At 38.3% G+C, this 18791-nt stretch overlaps 2 protein-coding genes across 3 annotated transcripts; both read left to right on the top strand.

The window, feature by feature from the left end:
* The first annotated feature begins 370 nt into the window (after positions 1-370).
* Positions 371-6846, top strand: LOC134659781 (zinc finger protein 260-like). 2 transcript variants are annotated; one of them, XM_063515485.1, is made up of 5 exons: positions 371-725; positions 1221-1362; positions 2119-2178; positions 4172-4291; positions 5606-6846. In XM_063515485.1, the coding sequence occupies exons 1-5, from the start codon at positions 597-599 to the stop codon at positions 6808-6810; spliced, it is 1656 nt and encodes a 551-aa protein (XP_063371555.1). In that variant the 5' UTR covers positions 371-596; the 3' UTR covers positions 6811-6846. The 2 variants fall into 2 exon arrangements, with proteins under 2 accessions (XP_063371555.1, XP_063371554.1); XM_063515484.1 differs by having other exon boundaries at positions 372-725; positions 2113-2178.
* Positions 6847-14844: 7998 nt separating this feature from the next.
* LOC134659439 (oocyte zinc finger protein XlCOF15-like) lies at positions 14845-18394 on the top strand. The gene is made up of 4 exons (XM_063515081.1): positions 14845-14896; positions 15446-15613; positions 16022-16209; positions 18317-18394. The coding sequence occupies exons 1-4, from the start codon at positions 14845-14847 to the stop codon at positions 18392-18394; spliced, it is 486 nt and encodes a 161-aa protein (XP_063371151.1).
* Positions 18395-18791: the final 397 nt, after the last annotated feature.

Raw genomic sequence — 18791 nt, 5'->3', positions numbered from 1 at the left:
GTTCAGAAATGTGGCAAAAATGCGTTGTGAATGTCTTTTTTGTGTTTATTTGTACAAATTATAGCTGGTCAACCAAATCTTGTCGGTAAAAAAGGCGCGAAATTCTATGGGACGATATCCCTTCGCGCCTACATTTTTCAAATTTGCCGCCTTTTTCTACTGTCAAGATCTGGTTGACCAAGTATATTAAATGATTCTTGAAATTAAAAGTTTAAACGAAGTAATATTCCACATATCAGTTAAAAATTAACGGCTTAAGAAGATACACAATATACAATAAAATTGTCAATTTTTGTTTGCACGACGTGAAATATGATTTCTGAACGAAATCTGATTTCAATAAAGGTATCTACAGATGTTAACTTGGCCATTTTTTAAGCAGACACGAAAACTTGGCTTCGAATTCGCACAGCAATAAATGCTCTCAAAATTGTACAAGTAATTAAAAAAAACGAATGTCAAACAACTGTCAAAATTAATTTAATGGGCAGTCGAGACGATCAGAAAGTTTCTATTTTAATATCGCTTTAAATTAAGACTGCTGATGAGATTTAGTTTTTTCTCTTTAAATTGGTTACCGCCCACAAGTTTATCTAATGGAGGAATTAAATTCGTGCCGCTGCTGCTTAATGCGGCCGCCAGACAAGCATTTGAATGCGCCGTATACTCGTCTTGGGCAAACAGAGATATACACGGATATGCTAAAAGAGTGCTTCGAAATAGATGTAATTATCGTTTGTTTACGTCTTTTCCGACAGAATAATTGATTTACAATTGCTTAGCAGTGAAATTTGCCAGGGATATAATGAATTTTGTGCGTCTAAGTAGACTTGTGTTTCTACACTATTTATTTTGCACTAACAACTTTGTTATTGTTTTTCTCAAACACCTCCTAGCCTAGTCGCTAGTGACCTTGCCTATGAAGCAGGGGTCCCGAGTTCGAATCCTAGTAAGGGCATTTATTTGTGTGTCTACCACAGATATTATGTTCCTGAGCTATGGATGGCCTATGTATTTTGTATCCTAGTCGGTAGTGACCTTGCCTATGAAGCAGGGGTCCCGAGTTCGAATTCTAGTAAGGGAATTTATTTGTGTGTCTACCACAGATATTATGTTCCTGAGCTATGGATGGCCTATGTATTTTGTGTCTATGTTCATTAAAATCCTAAAAGGGTTCATGTGTGCATGATTATCCATAATACTGATTTATTTACTTCCAGCTAGCCCTTGGCGACAATACTGAGTGTGGCATTTGTGAGATATGTGTGAGCCGCTTGCGGGACGCCAGTGACTTCAAGCTGCAAGTGCAGCGCTGCCAGGTGGAACTCCAAGCGCGGCTTACCAGGCCAATTGAAGTGAAAGGTACAACCTACCTTTTAATTGAGATATTATTTTCTGAAAAGCTTTGGTTTTATGTTAAGCTGCGGACTGATGTTTTTCAGTAGATACTTAAGTAAAAAATTAATTCTTTTTTTAAATCTCCGATTAAGCTCCATCTAGTTGATAAAGCTCTAACTCATATTACTTAACATACTATAATTATTTATACTTAGTCTTAAATAACCATAACCCCAAAAGAAATTGTTTAATTATGTGTATTTATAATACCTATGAATGAATGAATGAATGAATGAATGAAATCGTTTATTTCAGGCAACTAGTGGCCCATACATAAATACCTTAAAACTAAACATATTATAAAATTATAACTAAACACTAAAAAACACATTATGATTGCGATGCATTACGCAACCCCGCAGTGTCAGGGAACCGGCCGCGGAACCGCCGAAACTTGACACCCTTCGGCCAAAACTCCTCCTTGGTGAAGGTCGCTTAACCTATGCCTATGCCTATGCCTATGTCTGCTTAACCTTTTGGACACGAATGACCGATATATACGCACCGCAGGTCCAATGCCAAAGACGTATTAATCGGTCATAGACCACAGAGCAACATAGACCTAGGTGCATATGCATAAAGTTCAATTTCAGTTTTGACACTTCAATGACGTCTTTGGTGGCGTCTGAGAGACAGCTTTTGTGTTTGACACGGCATCGAAAAGGTTAAATGTGGAATATTTTATTACTGATGCTAGTGATGCTTGATTTTCAGGTGAAGAGGCACTAAAAGTCAAAATGGAGATGTCTGATGATGATGACAATGGAGCTTATATATTGCGTAAGTAATTCATCTATTAGCAATTACATATTGACCAAAAATTTACACTGACATTGGGGACGTTTTACATCTCCAAATTTAATGTTTTATTAACCATAAAGATTGTTGTTATTAATTTTAAGATTATTATAAATTAATGTTTACCTAGATACTGCATGTTGGATTTATAAATGTTACTACATATTTTTGATGTCACAATGTTGTATTGATTTGTGAAAGAGCCCTTGAGGCATACAGAATATTTCAGATCCTCTAAAGCCCCGTCTCCATATCGCGCGGCAAGCCATCGAACATGCTGCCGCGCGAGCCAACTCGATGCGCCCGGTATCCATTGCGCGCGGCTGCCGCCCGAACCAATGTTCGATGGTTTGCCGCGCGATATGGAGACGGGGCTTAACACACACGGTCCTGTCCCTACATGCGTGGCAGTGCAGTTGGTGCTCCTGTCTAAAATCCTCAAAAACGGATCGAAACGACAAGTAACCTGTTAAAATAATTTCTCCTTGTCAAGCCAAAACATCAAACATCATCAAACATCAACATTTATTCAGCAAATAGGCCACAAGGGCACTTTTACACGTCAACATGGAATTTACATACAGCAAAAAAAAAACACATCTACAATTATAAAGTACAACTTTCTAAGCCGCAAATATAAAATCAAACTAAAGTATTACATAGAGATGTATAAAGTCTCTAAATGTCGAATTACAAAAAAAAAACGCTATAACAATAGTATTGAAAAAAAAGCGGCCAAGTGCGAGTCGGACTCGCCCATGAAGGGTTCCGTATTTAGGCGATTTAAGACGTATAAAAAAAAAACTACTTACTAGATCTCGTTCAAACCAATTTTCGGTGGAAGTTTACATGGTAATGTACATCATATATTTTTTTTAGTTTTATCATTCTCTTATTTTAGAAGTTACAGGGGGGGGGACACACATTTTACCACTTTGGAAGTGTCTCTCGCGCAAACTATTCAGTTTAGAAAAAAATGATATTAGAAACCTCAATATCATTTTTGAAGACCTATCCATAGATACCCCACACGTATAGGTTTGATGAAAAAAAATTTTTTGAGTTTCAGTTCGAAGTATGGGGAACCCCAAAAATTTATTGTTTTTTTTCTATTTTTGTGTGAAAATCTTAATGCGGTTCACAGAATACATCTACTTACCAAGTTTCAACAGTATAGTTCTTATAGTTTCGGAGAAAAGTGGCTGTGACATACGGACGGACAGACAGACGGACAGACGGACAGACAGACAGACATGACGAATCTATAAGGGTTCCGTTTTTTGCCATTTGGCTACGGAACCCTAAAAAGAACACAAAGATACAAAACTATAATCTAAAATTATTTAGAGATGTAAATGTCTCTAAGTGTCATCATAACTAAAAGATTACAAATATATAGTAGTTAATCAAATTATCCTTAGAGATGTATAGGGTCTCCAAGAGTCAAAATCCTGTATACCTAATTAAAACATTCATTAAGTAAGAAAATGACAATAAAAATAAAATAGCATACGAGAACCGAATGATGTGTGTCTGTGTCCATGTAATTATCCTCAAAAATAGAGTAACTAAATATAATAGCTCGTAACTAAATATAATAAACAAATTGTAAAATGATAGTAACACAGTACATTGTAATGTTCACTTTTTCCACGGTAACATGTCATTGTAAATAATTTTAAGAGCCCATCAACGTGCACACTAGCGCCACTGCTAAATAATCGTGATTAAATTTAACGAAAGATATAAACTCAAAACAAAAACGGCCGTTTTAAATTTGGACGCATAGATTGACGAATCCAGCAACATAGAAACTAGTTTGATGTATTCTAAAGGTACTCTAATACAAGATACAGTATGAAGCGACCCCCCTTTTTCAAATATATTTCGTTAAATTTAAATAATCACGATTATTTAGCGGTGGCGCTAGTGTATACGTTGATGGGCTCTTAATAATATTCTTAATTGTTAACAGAGCTGAAGGAGGAGATGTCTGATTACGAAGAACTGAAGGAAGAAGATGGCAAGCTGGCCGAGCTGCTGGCCTTTGAGCAGGTCACCGTCAGGCGGCGCAAGCGCAGCTCCTCCAAGACAGGTCAGCAATACAAGCTTTTATCTCAGTAATTGTAATACGTTAGTTTGATTTGGTAGTTGCAGTTAGTTGTATTTTATAATTGTTGATGTATTATTTTTTTTTTTTTGCTTGTATGTAAATTCAATGTTGACGTGTAAAAGTGCCCTTGTGGCCTATTTGCTGAATAAATGTTGTAGTTTAAAGTTATTTAACTTGCAAGGTTTGTATGTATGTCCGGGTCAAATTTTGCAAGCTAATTAGACCCACTCCCCATTATTCAATACTAGTGACCCGCCCCGTCTTCGCACGGGTTAACAAATTATATAAGCACACCTAACCTTCCTCTTGAATCACTCTATTTATTAAAAAAACGGCATCAAAATTCGTTGCGTAGTTTTAAAGATCTAAGCATACATAGGGACAGATAGTGGGAAGCGACTTTGTTTTATACTATGTAGCTGAAACTTCACATACAGTCATATGAGTTAGACGTTGGGTCACAGAATAAATAATAGTACTAAGTACAGAAGACTCACTCTCTAACAAAACGCTAGGTGGCGACAGCGCCACGTGCGGCTTATGGCTTTCCCCAAAATTGGGGCCGAACGGATGTACCTGTAGCAAAGCGACGAAATCGCGGAGTGAGACACGCCTGGTTGGGTGAAGAACGAAGCTGAAAAAATCTGATGACGGACACAGGAGGTGACCATAATATCCATAGGAACTCTATGTTAAAATTATGCAACCTTTTTGGGTTTGTTAGAATTGTCTTGATGAGTATTAGTTGCTTGTTCCTTATCTTAGTTTGCAAATACTGGCCTCACATAGAGAATGGACGGCGACAAATTTTACCTGAGCTAACCTTTTTTTTTTCAACACCCACATTTTTAACTGCCATACTATTGGTTATCATTTCCATATTATCGTCTGACCGCCTGCAAGACGTTTTTAACGATTTTCGCCTTTATGGTGATTCAGCGCGAACACACTCGATAGTACCTAATATAAAAACAATGGGGTAGGCAACTGTCAGGTTTGCATAGATGGCGCCATCATAGCTTGCCCCTTTTTCTATGAGATTTGGCTTAATTGGCTGGCATCCAGGGCATTAAAAAAACAAAAATTTGACACAATTCTAGGGATTGACGGGCAAGCTATGATGGCGCCATCTGCTAAATACTTCGACCGGCCAACTCCATTCCGACTCACCATGGGGTGATTATTGAGGGAAAATTTAAGCCTTACTCAACTAACCTTATTTCTTTAGATCATTGATTAGACTCTGAAGATCATTGGATTTTTTTTTTACTGAAACCTGATTTATGTCTATTACAGAACGAAAATCCCGAAAAATACTATCACGACCAGCGCTCACACTTTCTCTCCGTCCGCTCTCCAAAATTGAGAAAATCAAGAGCCCTATCGAGGACCGCACCGGCTACGTCAGCGAGAGCCGGAAACACAAGCACAACATAGAAAATCTACTCAAACACTGCAACGGAACACCCTTCTCTAACAAGACCTTATATGGCTACATATGCGCTTATTGCAAAGAAACTTACCCCGACCCACAAGACTTAAGAACTCACACGGAGTCAGAACATAAGAACTCAGAGTTCTACGACACTAAACGGATGGATAAAAACAACATGTCTGTCAAACTCGATATAACTGACCTTAAATGCAATCTTTGCAACGATAGATTCGAAGATATAGCGACTCTGAAGAAGCATTTGATTAAACAACACGATATTAAATTCCATCCCGATGTAAAAGACTACATCATGGAGTTTAAGCTAACTTCAGGCGATATTTTAAACTGTGCGCACTGTAATTCCACATTTGAGACGTTTAAAATGCTTCTACAACATATGAACGGTCATTACAGAAACTATATCTGCAACGTATGTGATATGGGTTTTATAAATAAGCATAGATTGAAAAATCACGAGCGTACGCACGATATAGGCACGTATAAATGCGAGTTTTGCGATAAAGTCTTCAGTACAAGAGTTAGAAAGATGTGTCACGAGAAATATACACATAATAGTAACGCTAGATATACTACTAACTGTCCACATTGCGATCAGAGCTTCACGAGCTACTACCAAAGGAATAGACACATGTTCACCGAACATAACACAGTAGCAGCTTCGTACAAATGCAATATATGCGATAAAAACTTCATTTTGAAATCTAAATTAACATCTCACATTAAGAAAATACATTTAATGGAGCGGAACCATATTTGCCCGGAGTGCGGACAAGGATTTTTCATTAAGCAATCGCTAGACGAGCATATGATTAAGCATAACGGTGAACGGGTGCACAAATGTAATGTATGTTTGAAGGCCTACGCTAGGAAGAAAACTCTCCGGGAGCATATGAGGATACATAATAATGATAGGCGGTTCAAGTGCGGTGTGTGCGGGCTGGCCTTTGTGCAGAAGTGTAGTTTAAAAAGCCATATGCTGTCAAACCATGGTATAACACTGTCGGAGTTTGAGAGTCGGGAGTTGAGTAGTCCGCAGGCCACATAAGTCCTACAAACTCAAGACAGACCAAAGCTATCTTTACATAGACTTAAGCATGGAGAAAAAAATACATAGATTGCTCACTCCATATATCTGTTTTGGTACCAAAAAGACTAGTGTCTACATCTAGCATCGAGTAGCAGAACTATCAGTACTTCTACATCTATTGTCAAGTATCAGTACTGGTAGTTCCGCTACTCGATGTTAGATGTAGACACTGAAATTAATAGTCTTATTGGTACCAAAACTGATGTATGAAGTGAGCACTCTTGTCTTACTATAGCTGGTCAACCAAATCTTGTCAGTAAAAAAAGGCGCGAAATTCAAATTTTCTATGGGACGATATCCCTTCGCGCCTACATTTTTCAAATTTGCCGCCTTTTTCTACTGTCAAGATCTGGTTGACCAAGTATATATTTCTCTATGACTGAAGTGACAGAGTGTGACCACAAACAAGTTCCTATGCTAAGGCCCGAGATACACTTGTAAGTTTTGCTTACGTAAGTAGCAAAGCTATTTGTTAGAATGAGATAATGATATTCATCTCTCATTCTATAGTATAGCCACAGAATAAGTAATAGTATTATCATACAGAACGGACACGCACCGCCCCGCCCCGACTCGGATTACCTCGCCCGCGACTGGCCGCGACATGAATGTGTGCGTAAGTCGCTCTACTGAGAGCATGCCAGAAGTCCGTCAGATACACAATGGCGCGTGTACAGACGTGCCGCGCACACATATAAACGCAAATCATTTTTGATGTATGGCGTGTCCGCCCTGTGGTAAAACTTACAAGAAGCCTTAGAAAAAAAGAAAAGTAGAAAAGCTCGCTGTCTCAAGCGAGTGGGCAAGAATTGTAAAACTCTTACGGTAGATGTCGCTAAGTACGCTCCTGTATGTGCCTTAGGATGGTATTCCACCTGTCCAATGTGCATTGCGTCTCACTCTTTCATTAAGCAAAATGTGAGACGCAAATACACATTGGACCGAGAAATTGGACAGGTGAAATACCTTTACATATAAGGGATATAATGGAAATACAGTGAGGTTTCCCACTTTTATTGCTAAGCGTTGTGGTATAGTTTGACTTTTCTGCTTAATACATTAACTAAACAAGTTCCTATGAAAATATGAAGTTTATAGTGGCATTATCACACTTTTTCACATTAAAATTCGTGCAGAGTTAGCTTAGACGGGACTCTATTGTAGAAAAAATCGAATAAATATTTAATATTATGTATTGTATAGGGTCAAGGCGAAAACAGTGGCTCAGTCGCCCAAATATCGCCTCGTATTGAAATTAGGTTGAGTGAGCCACTGTTCCCTACTTGACCCCACTTGTGTGTATAATGCTTGCCTCATACTGTAAGTTAAAGACATGGAAATTATAAACAATATCGGTGTCAGAAATGTGTTTTAAAAATACGAAGGTGCCTATTTTTGTTTTTATATTGGCACTAGGTAGTCATTACGGTATCCTCCAAAGGCCCAAGGTCCTACCTATAGTACCTATTCAGTTCGATGTAATTTAAACCATGTTCAATTGGAACAGAGTCGCTTTTGCTTTGTTTCATTCAATTTTCAAACAACGTAAAACCAACTCTATTTCCTACAGTTTAGGTTAAAATTTCAGTGGCAAATTTTGGATGTTTCGTTTGTATGGGCCCAGGCCTTAGGAGGGTATTATTTTACTGTGATTTTGATCAAAAAATGTTTGACTTTTGCAATCACGTGACGTGAACATGAAATTTAATGACACTTTCAAAATGTGTCTAAAGGTAGACTCGAAATATCATAGAGAAATAATTAAACTTGAGTATTGACTCTGTGTACAGATAACCTATTATAATCAATTTTAAGCGAGCTTTGCGAAAACTTTGTAATAAAATTATTTTTTAAGCGAGTTTTAGACTTATGAATAATACGTTTTAACATACCTCCCATACAACTTATTATTTATTAAAATCTAAAGAAAATGTAACTCTAAGTTTACTTATTTCTCTATGGTGCTATTTAGCCTTGCTATAATCGTGGCTATACCTGTTAATTTTATTTGAAATGTATTATAATTTTTTGTGTTATAATCATAACTATTTTTTTGTCTTGTTTTTAGGGTTCCGTAGCCAAATGGCAAAAAACGGAACCCTTATAGATTCGTCATGTCTGTCTGTCCGTCTGTCCGTCCGTATGTCACAGCCACTTTTCTCCGAAACTATAAGAACTATACTATTGAAACTTGGTAAGTAGATGTATTCTGTGAGCCGCATTAAGATTTTAACACAAAAATAGAAAAAAAAATTTTTTTTGGGGTTCCCCATACTTAGATCTGAAACTCAAAATTTTTTTTTCATCAAACCCATACGAGTGGGGTATCTATGGATAGGTCTTCAAAAATGATATTGAGGTTTCTAATATCATTTTTTTTCTAAACTGAACAGTTTGCGCGAGAGACACTTCCAAAGTGGTAAAATGTGTGTCCCCCCCTGTAACTTCTAAAATAAGAAAATGATAAAACTAAAAAAAATATATGGTGTACATTACCACCGAAAATTGGTTTGAACAAGATCTAGTAAGTAGTTTTTTTTAATACGTCATAAATCCCCTAAATACGGAACCCTTCATGGGCGAGTCCGACTCGCACTTGGCCGCTTTTTTTACATAGTTAAATTGCACATATGTAATTAAATTGCCTACTTTTATATTAATATCATTATGAGCATACCGTTGTCAAATCTAAAAGCTCGTAAATAAATATAGAAATAAAAAGAATGTACATAAATACTACCAACTAGTATTATGAAATGCAATAATGTATAATATATATAGTACAATAGTAATGTACATATTTTAAAGGCCCCTTTAGGTGTGACGGATACAGCAGCAAAAAATATATATGACTATCTCTTCTATCAAATAGATGCATCTCTGTCTAATTAAAGACAAAGTAAATACGATTGAATGCGAGATTAAGGTGCCGTAGTTTTTTGCAAAATCGTAGACCATAATACGGTTGGCAAAAAATATGAATAGCAATCTAGAGGCCTTTAGTAACTTCGTCGACTCAAAACCTGATTAAACAACTTTCGCTCGATAAAAAAATTGGAACGTAGGTCTACAGCGCCGCCATTAAACTAGAGAAGCAATTTTATTTTTTCAATTACTGTTTTTTTGTTAGAAATAGTTAAAAATAATAATTCACAACAAGGAAATCCGCGATCCCGGGTATGCCCAGCCATCTCCCTCACGCTCAGTGAGAGTGAGAGAAGATTAGAAGAACCTGAACTCACGGCGCCTTAACAGTCTGTATTTTACTTGTCTTTGGTTTAATGCATGGGGCCTAATAAGTTTGAAATGTTGTTTTGTTATTAAGATACTTGTTTATATATATTTTTAACATGCGTAATGCTAATATTTTATTGTTTCATTTATTCCACTACCATCCAAAAATGAGTGTATAGACTTTGACTTTTCTTAGATATTTTTAGAGGTTGGGCATCCACTAACACCATAGGGTTGTAATCCACCTGTCCAATTTCTTGGTGCATTGCGTCTCACTCTCTCATTAAGCAAAATGTGAAACGCAAATACACATTGGGCAAAGAAAGTGGAATACCACCCTTGTATAAAAGTTCGCCGCCTATCTCATATAATAAAATTAGAGACAGGTAAAACCAATGCTGCGCCATCTATCAACCGTTGACAATAAAATTGACAAGCCCATTGCTTGCAGCAAAGTGTTTTAATAATGCTACTCTCCGCCAGATGTCGCTAGTAAGAAATACTGAAATAATACACAGCCACGTGATTACGCGACCGGACGGACACTAGGGATATATGTGATGGCTAGTTATTGTTAAGCCCCCTCCAGACTATGTGCGTGAATCGCGGGCGAAGCTGCGAACGCGAGTGTGGCGCCGATTAGAAATCGACTCCACACTCGCGTTCTCGGTTTCGCGCCGCGATTCACGCACGAGTGTGGTCATGTGGAGGTGACTTAGCCTTAAAAAAATCTTATCTGTGATGTGGTTAGGGTAGTATTCCATTTGTCCAAGTCCAGTCATTGCATCTCACTCTCTCATTAAGCAAAATGTGAGACAAAATACACATTGGAAAAAGAAATCGGCGAAGTGGAATACCACCGTTATACGCAGATTAGGCTCTCGCGCGAGCCGCGCCACGATACGCGAGTCCACCGCTTACACTCGCGTTCGGCTTGTCATTCGGTTATAAACCTTATGCCGTGCCGTTAGTGTTTAAATTATATTAGCTCGACGAGCTTGCGAGCCACGAGAGTCTAATTCGCCTATTAGTAACATCTGTCAGTGTCAAATTTGTCGAAGCGCACCAGTGTTGCCAGATCGTACCTTTTAGTACGGTTTTGCGTACTATTTTGGATCCTTGCGTACCTTTTTTGTACGCAGCGTACATCGTACTAAATTCGTACCTTTTGAAGTACGATAGTTTAAAAAAAAATCGGTATGTTGGTTAATTCGGGGCAAAATTTCTAATTTGAAAATAATGGCCAACATAAAAAAGTACCATGTACATGTAGATACTATAAGGAAATTAAAATTATGGACAATATATGTCCAAACAATGTACTTACGTAATTATAAATAGCAGTTGCAGTCGGCAGTTGTGTCTTAACAAAACTCTGATAGTCAAAATTCGGTCGGCCATAATTTTTCATGTATATCAATTTAACTTTGTTTATGTTAAAATGTATTTACTGAGAGAAATACTTAAAACAAATGAGTTGTATTGTGTACTTTAAAATACTTAGTTCTTTTTTTAATTGCAAATTGCAATCGCAAAATGATAGCAAAATGTAGGCAAACGCTGATGCTGTTTTATAATATAACCTTTTTGAATCTGAGGGCCTACCGCGAAAACCGAAATAAGCAAATTGCGGGGTTCTTTCTTTTTTACTCCAATGAAGGCGTAATTAGAGTGACAGACAAAGATGCCCGCAATTTGCGAACTTTGATTTTCGCGGTTATAGCCCTGAGGGTCAACCGCGAACCACTTTTGACTTGTGGCCTCTCTGTCTCACTTATGAATTCGTACGTAAGTGTGACAGGGAGGCAGGCAACACGTCGAAGGTGGTTCGCGGTAGGCCCTCTGGACTATTCAAGTTATTTTTTTTCCAAACAGGGCTATAACCGCGAAAATAGATGTTCACAAATTGCGGGCATCTGTCTCTGTCACTCTAATTACGCCTTCATTGGAGTAAAAGAGAAAGATCCCCGCATTTTGCGAATTTAGGAATTCGCGGTAGACCCCCAGATTCTTCAGAAATATTATTTCTGTAAGAAATTTATCCTAAAAAAAAATCGGTACTTTTTTTACCCAAATCGTACCTTTTTTGACGTACCTACGTACAAAAGCTGGGAGCGCTCTGGCAACACTGAAGCGCACAGTATATCATATACAAATAAGAATAAATGTAACTAATTCTAACATAAATAATACTGCTTATCTTATCACTACAACTATAATGGCATCGATGGAATGTGAGGACGCCATGGAGGTCCTGCATTCGTGCGGCTGCTGCCTGCTGCGCGCTCCACACGTCCCTGACTCGCGTATAGCCGGCAACATGAATTACATGAAGATATACTGGACAATGCTGCAAGAATGCTTCAATATACAAGTAAGTAGAATATTCTCATATTGAACATTCTACTTACGAGTGCATACGTACTTTGGGAGGGAATGAACCCCATGCAAAGTATGGTTAATTTCGAGTTGCAATTGCCGCAGCGAAGGTATACCTTTTAACACATTCAGTGCCTAAAACCCGACTATCGGGTATTTTATGATTTCGTTCCCAGGCCGTACGACCGGATAGTCAGGATCGTGATACTATACTACAGCTTCATATGACGAAATTTTTGTGCCATGGCGCGGATGTCTTGTTTGGCTGGTTGGCAATGAAAGTGTTAACTGCCGTAGACTGATATATAAGACATACAAAACTTTGTATTTGTACCCCCCCGGCGATACGAGCACGCTCAATTACAAATTCTATGGCAGTTAAAAGTATAATTATTTGTTTAATTTAAATAAATATAAATTAATTTCATAAATATACCTATATCTTAGTCTAAGTAAGTGAGTACCCACACCACAAGCCTCCTATTTTGTCAAATTGTGTAAGAATGGCCCATAAAATTTGTCTATTTGATAAACAATGGGAAAACACTAAAAACTGTGTATGGCTCACTGTTTGCTAATGTGTGCAGGTGATTGAAGCTTCGGAATATGGCATCTGCCAGCAGTGCGCTGGTCGCCTCCGAGACGCGAGCGACTTCAAGCTGCAAGTGCAGCGCAGCCAGGCAAAGCTGCAGTGGAGGCTGCGAGTGCTACAACCCAAAGGCAAGTTATGATGAAACCTTGTCAATGTAATCAATAAGTTCATCGAAAATAAGGACTGGAACAAATATATACCGTAAATTAGCCTTTAGTAACTACCTAACTATCTATAATAACCAGACATAGGAATCCGTGGGGCAAATTTTCTTGACAGGTAGGGACTTCCTATATTGATAAACTCAATTATCGATGCTCGTTCTATATACTAGTGTTTGCCCCCAACATTGTGTGTTTTTTGTAATTATTGTTTTGAAGACAAGAATGAAATTCACACATAGCATATTTTAAATTATCGCTAGGTTATATAAAGGTATGGCGTAATACTTATTGCACTATGAAATAGTCAATATTATCTCATCCTCTTTATTGATTGATTATCAATCAAAGCTAATTGAGTTATTATTTTATTTGATTTTTACACTTTTAATAAAAAACATATTTTTACAAGCAAACCTTTGAGTGATCAGGATCACTAGTATATAGAACGAGCATCGATAATTGAGTTTATTGATATAGGAAGTCCCTACCTGTCAAGAAAATTTGCCCCACGGATTCCTATGTCTGATAATAACTTTGCCTTAACTCCACTCTGAATTATATCATGGGATTCATCGCCATATTCTATGTTAACGATTTTGAACAAGTTTTTGTATAATTTTCATGGCACAAAAAATATATAAGTCAAAGGTGATGGTGGTGTGTTTGGTGATGAAGATAGCTTATTTTAGCATTATTACTTTTATACTACGGGTATTTTTAGCAAAATGTAGGCTTGAAGATAAGTTGTAATGGATCTAGTTTCTATTTTTAAATTAATTTTTGTTTCAGATGAACTTGAACTCGAGTTGCCGGCCGAGGACAGGACGAGTGATGATATGTCAAGTTAATATTTTTTACCTTTTTTTAGTATAATTAATTTTTAGGCAAACCCAAGCTACTCCGTATAAGTGCCAAATTGTCTGAAATTAAGTAAATAGATGTAAATTCAGTTCTAGCCTTGGAGGATACAACTAAACGGAGTAGCCATTAACAGGCTTTCCCCTCTGTCGAAAATAGGCGGCCAACGGTCATACACAATGTATGGACTGACGTTTATCTGACATGGCTATTTTTACGTTACGCATACATTTGACGTTCCCCTCCCCCGCAAAAATCGGCAGACTGTTTTGTACAGAAAATTACAGATATGGCGTCTCCGTTTGATTGTATCCTCCAAGGTTCTAGCAGGCGTGTCTCACTCCGCGATTTCGTCGCTTTGCTACAGGTAGCTAAAAGTACATCCGTTCGGCCCTGTTTTGGGGAAAGCCATAAGCCGCGCGTGGCGCTGTCGCCACCTAGCGGCATATCTGTGCTGATCGTAACAGACGCGTTTTGTTAGAGAGTGAGTCTTCTGTACTTAGTACTATTATTTATTCTGTGGTTCTAGGAACATTTTGACATTGGGTAGCATCTAAAACAAATATCATTATTCTTGAAATAAAGGCAAGGCGAAAAAAAGACTCAGGTTCACCACTCTGCTACTGAGTTTTAGAAGTTTATTTTACCATGTAGGTAGGTAGGTCAAGGATTTAGGATGATAAGGATTTATATTAATAAATGTACGTACGTTTGTGTACGTACACAATACAATATATCCGCCCGTATATGTAGTACCTAGCCGAAATGGCAAAACGGAACCCTTATAGTTTCCTCATGTCCGTGTGTCTGTCCGTAGGTATGTCACAGCCATTATACACGGAAACTGTGTGTGTTAAGTCGTTATTAAGTCGAATAACCGCTCAACATGTTTGTTTCGAGCTGTTACGCGCATTCAATCAGGGGGGCCTACCGCGAAAACAGAAATTTGCAAATTGCGGGGATCTTTCTCTTTTACTCTAAAGAAGGCGTAATTACTTAATTAGAGTGAAAGAGAAAGATTTTCGCGGCCCAGTAGACGGTACAGCCGGTGCCCAAAACGAAGATCCTCAAAAACGGATCGAAACATTTCCAGCGTTTATTCGAATAAATAATACGTGAGTAACCCGTTTCAAACATATTTTAGTCTCACGGTAGTTTTATAGTTTACTAGCGACCCGCCCCGGCTTCGCACGGGTTAACAAATTATACATAAACCTTCCTCTTGAATAACTCTATCTATTACAAAAACCGCATCAAAATCCGTTGCGTACTAAGATGTAAACATGCATAGGGACAGACAGACAGCGGGACTTTGTTTTATATTATGTAGTGAAGGTACAAATAGTTTTATTTTTTTATTTAACAGATACGGATCCATTGCTGAACGTAGAAGTACTAGAGGTGGTCATAAAGAGGGAACCTCCAGAAGAAGCGAGTTCAAGCGTGGACTTGGCAGGTCAGGAGTATCACGAGCAGCCCCCGTCGAGTTCGGGCGTTGCCAAGCAACGGCCCGGGGAACATTTCCTGTTGGGCGGTAAGTAGCCATGCAAGTTGCAGATTTGTTATTTTTTACTATTTTTTTGTTCGAAAGCACAAACAAACGAGATTCGATATTCTCAAAAATGCAGGAGCAATATCGCAAGTTTCTGCTTCGGTTCATGATTCTAGACAATAGAACTGTGTATCTTGTATTTTATTGCAGCGCTGATTAAGAATAAAAACTAAAAAAGAGAGTTTTTTTATCGACTAATTCCCATTTTTAATGGTGTTACAACACATATAAAGCTAGAGATAATTTTAGGTACTGTAGACGCCAAATAATGTCTTCGTAACATACATACATAAATATAAACATAAATAAACCGACACCCACTTTATATTACCTAAATTTTACGAAATCACTATCGTTGTTTTATAATTTTGAATCTTGCATTTGTTTCAGTGGATGGTGGAAGCACTAGTGCCTGCGAGCACTCAGATGACACAACCACACCCGCGGCGCGAGATCCAGAAACCCATACGGCGATAAAATCGTACCCCTGCACAATGTGTGAAAAAGAATTCACATTTCCAGGCTCTTTACAGAGGCATATAAGACTTCACACTGGCGAAACACCTTATACGTGTGACGTATGTCAAAAATCATTCTCACAATCGTGTCATTTACAAGAACACAAATTAATTCACACAGGAATCAAACCATACTCCTGCGAGACATGCAAAAAGAGCTTTACGCACAAAAACAGTTTAACAAAGCACATAATAATCCATAACGTAAAACGAGATAGGCCGTTCGTCTGCGGAGTCTGCAATAAAAACTTCGCACGTTTAGGCGGTTTGAAGACTCATGAACGAATACACACTGGAGAAAAACCGTATGCCTGTGAAATATGTTCCAAGGCTTTTACGTTACCAGTAGGCTTGAGGCGCCATAAGTTTACCCACACTGATGAAAAACCTTTCTCGTGCGATATATGCCATAAGAGATTCTCAGACACCGGTGACTTGAAGAGACATATAAGAACTCATACTGGGGAGAAACCGTATTCATGCGAAATATGTGAAAAAAAGTTTGCGCAGTTAAGTAATTTAAAACAACACATACTAATACATACCGGCGCTAAGTCACACGTGTGTGAAGTATGCCAGAGACGGTTTTCCAAGTCGAGCCACTTGAAAGTGCATATGCGACTTCACCCGGCAAGTAATTCAGACGCAGACGGGTCATAATTAGAGATGCCACGAATATTCGGCAACTATTCGGTATTCGGCTTATTCGGCCACTTTGCTGAATATTCGGTATTCGGCCGATTATTGCCTACTATTGGCCGAATACCGAATTGTTGCACCTACCTAAAAAGAAAAATTGCATAATAAAAATAACGACAAACTACGTATAGGTATTTAATATTTTGAATGTGTTCTTGGAAAGTTGTTAAATACGAAGACCCTTTTTTGAGCATTTGTTGATTAAAAAACATTTTATTTTTATCATGGGTCTGATTTGTTGACTCTAACTACATCCATTAATTCTGTTCAACATAGTGGTTTTGGCCAGTATTCGGCCAAAACCACTATTGGGGGCATCTCTAGCAGGGATGTTGCGAATATCCGCATCCGCAACCGCGGAACTTCCGCATTATTTTCAACATCCGCATCCACATAAAATCGATGCGGATTTAATGCGGATGCGGATGTGGAACAGGTCGGTACAGGAACGTCTTAGCATCGGCTTAAGTGCTAGACTGCTAAGTGATTTAGTCATTAACCAAAAAAACCTATGAGCAGTCCAGCGTGAGTGGGACTTAATGTACGGAACCCTTGGAACGCGAGTCCGACTCGCACTTGGCCGGTTTTTTGAAATAAAAATTACTAAAATATAATATATGACGTTTTTTATGGTACTATCTTGACATCCGCATCCGCGGATGTGAGCCTTTAAAAATCCGCATCCGCGGATGTCAAAAAATCGGCATCCGCAACATCCCTGATCTCTAGTCATAATATAAATTGAAAACCGTGCCAAATAGAAACTCAGGCTGCCCCGGCCCCGCCCACATGTCAATGGCATTCAAGTAGAGCAGAGTATCTAATAAATAAATAAATAAATAATAAATATTAGGGGACATCTTACACCTCTTACATCTTACATCTTCTTTACTTGTCAGTTGTCACCTCAGAGTCCCTCGCCTACATCATCGGGAAAATAAAGCAAATTTCTAAATGTCATTATGTAGTTTCTCTCAAAATGTACTTTTTAACCCCCGCAAAAAGAAGGGTGTTATATGTTTGACGCCAATGTCTGTATGTGGCATCGTAGCTCTCAAACGAATGAACCGATTACGATGCGGCTTTTTAAAGTGAAAGCTAGTTTCCTTGTGGTGGTTCTTATTAGCTATGTTTGATAGAAATCGATCGAACAGTTTGAAGAGTATCAGCTCTTTTCCGGAATGATGTAAGGCATTTTTGGCATAATGCGATTGCGATAGGGTTTTTATCAATAGAATAGAATAGGTCCCCTGCCGCGTCTGTCTGTATGTTCGCGATAAACTCAAAAACTACTGCACGGATTTTCATGCGGTTTTCACCTATTAATAAAGTGATTCTTGAGGAAGGTATTGGTGTATAATTTGTAAAGGTTTTGTGTATATTCGTTGAACTACCCGTGCGAAGCCGGGGCTGATCGCTAGTTTTTTTATAAAACAGTTATGTTAGGTATACACACTTATTCCAACAGGCGACAGTACTTTACGACCCCGAAGTATTTACTGTCAAATTGGATCATATGCGTCAAACTCCAGAGGTTTACTACTAGCTACTTCTACTGTCCAGTCTATCCACCTCTTGGTTTCAACATCAGATCACCTTGATGGTAGCAAATAATGTAACTACGAGTAAGTAGGTACAGTACAGGTACAACATAGTCATTTGAACACAATAAACACTATAACTTAAATAAATGTGGCTTTCATAATCAGCACAGATATGGCCGCTAGGTAGGGACAGCGCAACGCGCGGCTTATGGCTTTCCCCAAAATTGGGGCCGAACGGATGTACCTACTTTTAGCTACCTGTAGCAAAGCGACGAAATCGCGGAGTGAGCCACGCCTGATGATAGTGAGAGAATAACCTGAACTCACGGCGCCTTAACAGTCTGTATTTTACTTGTCTTTGGTGCATGGGGCCTAATAAGTTTGAAATGTTGTTTTGTT

Source organism: Cydia amplana, chromosome 25, assembly GCF_948474715.1.
Source record: "Cydia amplana chromosome 25, ilCydAmpl1.1, whole genome shotgun sequence".
Taxonomy (NCBI): domain Eukaryota; kingdom Metazoa; phylum Arthropoda; class Insecta; order Lepidoptera; family Tortricidae; genus Cydia; species Cydia amplana.
This window is presented reverse-complemented; position numbering and strand designations above follow the sequence as displayed.

Coding starts and splice junctions, on each gene's coding strand:
- LOC134659781 (XM_063515484.1), top strand. CDS start 597: ATGGAGGAATTAAATTCGTGCCGCTGCTGCTTAATGCGGCCGCCAGAC. Junction 726..1,220: donor AAGAGTGCTTCGAAATAGAT/GTAATTATCGTT, acceptor ATTTACTTCCAG/CTAGCCCTTGGCGACAATAC. Junction 2,179..4,171: donor CAATGGAGCTTATATATTGC/GTAAGTAATTCA, acceptor AATTGTTAACAG/AGCTGAAGGAGGAGATGTCT.
- LOC134659439 (XM_063515081.1), top strand. CDS start 14,845: ATGGCAAAACGGAACCCTTATAGTTTCCTCATGTCCGTGTGTCTGTCC. Junction 14,897..15,445: donor GTCCGTGTGTCTGTCCGTAG/GTATGTCACAGC, acceptor TTTATTTAACAG/ATACGGATCCATTGCTGAAC. Junction 16,210..18,316: donor AAACACCTTATACGTGTGAC/GTATGTCAAAAA, acceptor TTATTCCAACAG/GCGACAGTACTTTACGACCC.